At 58.2% G+C, this 6,160-nt stretch overlaps 1 protein-coding gene across 1 annotated transcript; it reads left to right on the top strand.

The window, feature by feature from the left end:
* Nucleotides 1-731: 731 nt before the first annotated feature.
* Nucleotides 732-6,021, top strand: LOC117867270. The gene is made up of 5 exons (XM_034752161.1): nt 732-1,135; nt 1,440-1,544; nt 1,934-2,038; nt 3,035-3,097; nt 4,383-6,021. The coding sequence occupies exons 1-5, from the start codon at nt 1,048-1,050 to the stop codon at nt 4,937-4,939; spliced, it is 918 nt and encodes a 305-aa protein (XP_034608052.1). The 5' UTR covers nt 732-1,047; the 3' UTR covers nt 4,940-6,021.
* Nucleotides 6,022-6,160: the final 139 nt, after the last annotated feature.

The following is a 6,160-nucleotide window of genomic DNA, read 5'->3' on the forward strand; positions in this document are numbered from 1 at the left end:
TGCTCCCTGTATAGTGGCACTGATCCGACGAATGACTAATCAAATTGTATACCAGCAAATGATAGCACTGTACCAGCCGGGGAAGGCTGAAGATTGGGGGGCCATAAAGCTCTCAAAATGCTTTTAAGGGGGGAGAATCCTGTTAGAGCAACAGGTCAACTATTTGCCTATAAGCCCAGCTGTTATATCAGGAGCAACGACTGTTTCTGCAAAACACCCGCTGCAGCCCTCTGTGCAGCAAGATTATGGGATAACACAAGGTGGCCAAACCACCAGCCTAGGTGAGACAGACACTGCTATTTTAGTCTAACATATGCCTCAGAGTAGAGTGCGGGTGGGGGAAGGGGGGTGCTGTGGAAAGAAGTGATGAGTTCAAGCAAATGTTAAACCGCATCCTGTTATATATCCATTCCCTTGCCTCTCTCTCAATCTGCATACAAGGCCTTTTGAAATGTTCCTTCCGCATACGCGTATAAGGTATGCATGCTAAGTTGTTTGTTGCTAGGTATAAAAAGGCTGCTCCGCACTTGTAAGGGGCTCTCTCTCTGGCATTAGCCGAGGAGAGCGCCCACTCAGCTGACTGGTCAATAAAAACGTAAAGCCGTCTTCTAGACTCCCGTGCCTGCTTGGGGTAATTGGGCAGCTCCAGGGGGAAACGAGCCCATTTGGCTAACAAGGGTGGATTCTCCATCACTGACCAGTTTTAAATCAAGTCTGGATGTTTTTCTAAAAGCTCTGCTCTAGGGATTATTTTGGGGCTGTTCTTGGCTTGTGTTACACAGGAGGTCAGATGATCAGTGGTTCCTCTGGCCTTGGACTCTGTGAATCTAGGAGCAGGCACAGGCTGCACAGACTGGCCCTCCAGCCCCAGCTGGGAGGAGTGCCTGAGCCCCGCAGCGTTCCCATCAAAGGACTGCCTCTTTAGGTCCCCTGCTGCTTTTCTCCCTCCCTCCTGGAGGCCTTATCAGCTGGCAAACACTTGTGAGCAGCCCAGTCAGTTGGCAGGGCTGTGACCGCACGGGACTCCCAGCTGCACAGTCTGGACCCATGGCCTGCAAGGCAACATACAGCAACATCAACATCATTGAACCAGGACAAGAGGAGCCGTGGGGTTCTGAGCCAAGGGAGAAGGCAGGTATGGAGCAGCCGGCCCTCTGTCTCTGATTAAGGAGCATTGGGCCTGGCCAGTACCTGTAAGGAGCCCTCACAGGAACACCTAGGGTGCTGCAGGGAGTGGGACAGCACTCAAAAGGGGGTGCTTTCCCTTATGCAGTGCTAGAGGGTGCTGCAGGAAGAGGGTGGGGTTCAGTAGGATGCTCTGTCCCCTTGCAGTCTGTGCTTGCCCAGTGCGGTGCCGGGGACACTGACAGAGCCACGGAGGGGCTGTTGGTGCTGATGGAGCTGGTGGGAGAACTGTCACCCTGTACTTCCCTCTCTAGCTGTCAGCGATGTGTACACTGAAGAGGAGAACGAATATGAGGCTGTTGACCCGGCTCTTGGCGCAAAGAGGAGGCAGATGGAGCAGCAGGAGGCTCGGGCTCCAAGTAATGGGTTTGGGACTGGCTGGCAGGAGAGTCAGATGTGCTGGGTTCTGTCCCTGGCTCTGGGAGGAGACTGTGATCTAGTGGGTGGGGGCGGGGCTGGGAGTCAGGACTACTGGGATTCCATCCCCTGCTCTGGGAGGGAAGTGGGGTCCAGTGGTTAGAGTGACTAGAAATGGGAGCAGGGGAGCTGGGAGTCAGGACTTCTGGGTTCCTACTTCTGCCACGTGGTCCATCTGTTTGCCACTCTGTGCCTCAGTTTCCCATCCATAGAGTGAAGATTGTGCTCCCAGGAGTGGGGGATTCATTACTGGAGAGGGCTGTGCCCTCTGACGGATACTCTGGCTGTCAGGGCAATGTGCTGTTTCCATGTTGATTTCCCAACCCCCTAGAGTGGAAGTGGAGACGGGGCCAGCGGTGGATTTTGGCCTGCGCGACTGTCCTGGGAGTCTCTGTGCTGCTGACCCTGCTGCTCCTCACACTTGGTGTTGTCCGATGTAAGTACCTCCCTCCCTTCACTCGCATTTGCATGGACGTCTCCCATCCTCTGTTAAGAGGGCATCTCTGCCCCTGATTGCCCAGGACGCAGCTTCTAGCACCTGCTTGGTACACTGGCAAACAAGGCCCTCCATGCTCTCTCCTTTGCTGCCCCCCATGCCTGGGAGGATCTCCCCATAAACACCCACAAAGCCACTGCATTATCCTCCTTTGCATCCCTCTGCAGAACGCTCCTCTGCTGCATGACAACAGTCAGGCAGCTGATGCGCTGAGCCCACGGCCTGTTGGGCCGACCAATATCATCCCACTATTTCCTTGTACCTCCCCATCTATGTCTCTGTCCCCATCTCTGGACCTTGTCTTATACAGATTGTGAACTCTGTGCAACAGGGACCATCTGTCTGCTCTAGGTTTGTACAGCGCCTAGCACCAGGGGGTCCTGGGCTAGAGCCTGGGACACCATAATACACCTAATAAATAATGCCAAATGCCCAGCTCAGTGGGGTCCTGGGCCATGATGGGCTCCGAAGCACTACTGGAATACAAAGAAAGTACTATCTTCTCCCTCCCCCTGCCTGGGGATAGTGCCGCTTCCCACCAGGCTGGGCCCCAAGGCTGGCCAGGCTGAGAATGGCGTGTGTCTCCGCTGACTAGACCCCTCACCCCTCCAGGATGGGGCTAGAGGGAGTTTTCCTGGTTGCTGCAGAGTGAGTGTTACAGACAGCCAGGAGGGACTGTGTCACAGGCTTGGGGGGGAAACAAGACTGCTATGAGCTGGCCCTGCCCTTGCGGGTGAGCTAAGGACAGTCAGAAGGTCCAGCCTGCTCCCAGTAGACAGTGGCTATGGGCACTGCAAAGACTGCAGGGCCGCGTGCCCAGGGCAAGGGCAGAGATAAGGGGATCTGGTGCCTGGTGGCTCCTGTCTCCCCAGTGTTTCTCAACACAGCTGCTGTGACATGGCCAAGACCACTGGTGATGTTTCCCATCTCCTGCAGACATGGAGATGGCCAGCGCCCTTGAGAGAATGCAAGTGGAGAACCAGCTGCTCCAGGATGTGGGTGAGTTTCCGGGGTGGTGATGAAGCCCAGACCTTTGGTCACATCTGTACCCTGCTGGCTCCACCCGCTGCGCTCCCGGTGGCCCCTGCCTCCCAACCCTTCCTGAAACCTGGGGGCTCTGGAGTCAGGTGGACTGACCCTTCCTCCCTCCCCTCACTCCTTTTGCTGGGTAGGGTTGCCAGGTGTCTGGTCAAAAAGGGGACCTGTCAGTGTCCAGTCAGTACTGGTGACCAGACGCTAAAAGTCTGCTTACCAGAGTAACCACAATCCGCCTCCCCGCTGAGAGGGCAGCTGCTGACAGAGAGAACTGGTTCCCACATTCCCGGCTCCAGCCTCTGGCTCTGGGGACAGTCCAACCCACTGTGCCCCTATTTCTTCTGCTTCAACCCCCCGCTCCAGCGACCGACACCCCCGCTCTGCCCTGCTATGCCCTAATTGCTCCCAGCCCCTTGCTTTGGGGTCCAGCACCCCCCCCTCCCCCGCCCTGCTCTTCCACGATTGCCCCTGGCCCCTCGCTCCAGGGACTGACTTTTTCTGAGCCAGAGCCCAACTGCTGTGCCCAGATTGGGCGGGCTCTGTGGCAGCTCCTCCCGGCCCAGCTCTGCAGGCGGCAGGTAAGTCCTAGGGGAGGGGGGAGCAAGCAACTGTAGGGAGAGAGGAGGCAGAGCAGGAGATCAGGCTTGGGGGGAAGAGGCGGGGCAGGGGTATCCAGTTTTCAGCACTTTGAGAGTTGGTTTGGGACTGGGCCCTGTCCTCACAGCCAGGCTCCCATTGCTTGTGGTGGCCCTGCCCCAGCCAGGGCCGATGCTACCATTAAGGCAAACTAGGCGGTTGCCTAGGGCGCCAAGATTTGGGGGGGCCAAAAAGCGGTGCCCCCAATTTTTTTTTTTTTTTTGACAGCATTCCTGGGCTGGGCTGGGCTGCCGGCGGCGCACTGACATGTGCCGCTCAGACTCCCTCGCCCAGCGCAGCGGCCGCTCCACTTCTCCCGCCTCCCAGGCTTGCGGCGCCAATCAGCTGTTTGGGGCCGCAAGCCTGGGAGGGGAGGAGAGTTAGAGCGGGGGCGGCGTGCTCGGGGAGGAGGCAGAGCAGAGGTGAGCTGGGGTGGGGAGCTGCCGCACGGCTCCCCGGGGAGGGGGAGCTGCCACAGGGGAGCGCCTCAGGGCGGAGGCGGGGAGCTGCCGCAGGGCTGGGGGTGGGGGGCGCAAGGTGGAAGTTTTGCCTAAGGTGTGAAACTTCCTTGCACCGGCCCTGGCCCCAGTACTTACCCCCTCTATCCACTCAGGCTCTCCAGCCTCTGGCTCTTTCCTGATCTACAGTGAGTCACACCAGCTGTGTGTGGATGTGACAGCTGGTGGCTCCCTGACAGCCACGCACTGCGCCCCCGGCTCCCCCAGCCAGCACTTCCAGTGGCTGTCTCGGGGCCAGCTGCTGAATGTGGCCCACCAGCAGTGCGTAGCTGTGCCAAAGCAGCTTAGCCGGATTACTGTGCGCCTGGAGCCCTGCGAGGCCCACAGGGAGCTGCAGCACTGGGAGTGCCGGGCAGACGGGCTGCTGGCCCTCGCCAAGGAGAACCTCTACTTCAACTATGGCAACAACCAGAACCACGTGGTGATGCTGTACACGGGGGACGGGCCCTGGAGCCGTTGGGTCGTCTATGGGAGCCATGAGGACCTCTGCTTCTGCTCCTGTCATGGTGAGTTCTGCAGGACCCACCTGGCCCTGTGGCCTTCACCTCAAACACGCCAGCCAGTGTCCCTCCCTGCCCTAGCTCCAAGCCATGACGGCGCTGCCCAGGTACCTGATGGAACCTGCCAAGCAGTGCTAGAACAATTTGTATAGTGGGAGTGCTGACAGCCATGGACCCAAACTGTAAGCCCTATATATAAAATGGACACCACTTCAAGCCAAGGGGTGCGGCCATACCCCCCAATATCCCTAGTTCCAACAGCTATGAACCAGCCCCACCCACATTCTAACCACCAGACCCCCCAACTCCCATCCCAAAGCTGGGAATAGAACCCAAGAGTCCCATCTGGGATCATCCCACCCCACAGGGTTCTGGGACTCCTTTTGCTGAAAATGAGGACAAGGCCCATTAATGGCTGCCTTGTCTCAGGAGCTCCTGTCCCATGGGCAGGGCCTTCATGTCCAATAGTTGCAGGCTGTAGATCCTCCCTACAGAGCTGTGCTCCATTGTAAATGTGACCCAGATGTTACCGATATCTGCCTGAGTCTGCAGAGAGCCTGAGATGTTGGCTCTGAGAGGCGGGGAGCTGCCCCTGCAGCGTCTCAGTGGGGAGAGGACTCTGAACTCTAAGGCCATGAAAGGCCTGGTCTGGCTGTGCTGAAGTCTGTGAGAGCCTTTCCCTGGAGTTCAGTGGCTGAAGCCAACCCTTCCACATTGCCCTTAATTTGTTCACCCTCACAGGGCTCTGTCCTGGTGCCCATTACCAGCCTGATGACTGCGGGTTGTGCTAGCTGAGCCACCAAGCAACAGGCCACCCACTTGGGTCAAATGCAGCACGGGACAGATACAGGGACAGCCCAAACCCCTGCCCCATCCCGTCCCACATGCTGCTTACCCTCTATTTCCCAGCCCTCTGCTGTGATTATTTGTGTGGCTGCACGCTGGCTGAGCAGCCTACAGGATCTCCGCACGTGTTGGCCCTGCCACTGGCCCCTGTGGCAAATTTGCCTGCTATCCTGCTTCCTTCTGTGGCTCAGCCCATTGGGGTGTATGAATTCTTGGGCCAGGATGGGGTTAGCTCCCTGGGGCAGCACTGGGTGGTGTGTGGAGGCGGGGGTCTGTATCCAGAGCATGGGTGTCTCCCCTGGGTATTGGCACAGGGCTAATGGGACCCAGAGCTAATGAAGTAGGGTTACCATATCTAGCAAATAAAAAAAGAGGACCCTCCACGGGCCCTGGCCCCACCCATTTCCCCACCCCTTCCCCGCCCTAACTCCGCCCCTCCTCCCTCCCACTCCCAGCCAGGGGGAAAGGGCTGCCCCAGCGCTACCGGCTTCAGGGTTTGCCGGGCAGCCCCCAGACCCTGTGCCCCC

This window comes from Trachemys scripta, chromosome 17 (assembly GCF_013100865.1).
Source record: "Trachemys scripta elegans isolate TJP31775 chromosome 17, CAS_Tse_1.0, whole genome shotgun sequence".
Classification (NCBI taxonomy): Eukaryota; Metazoa; Chordata; order Testudines; family Emydidae; genus Trachemys; species Trachemys scripta.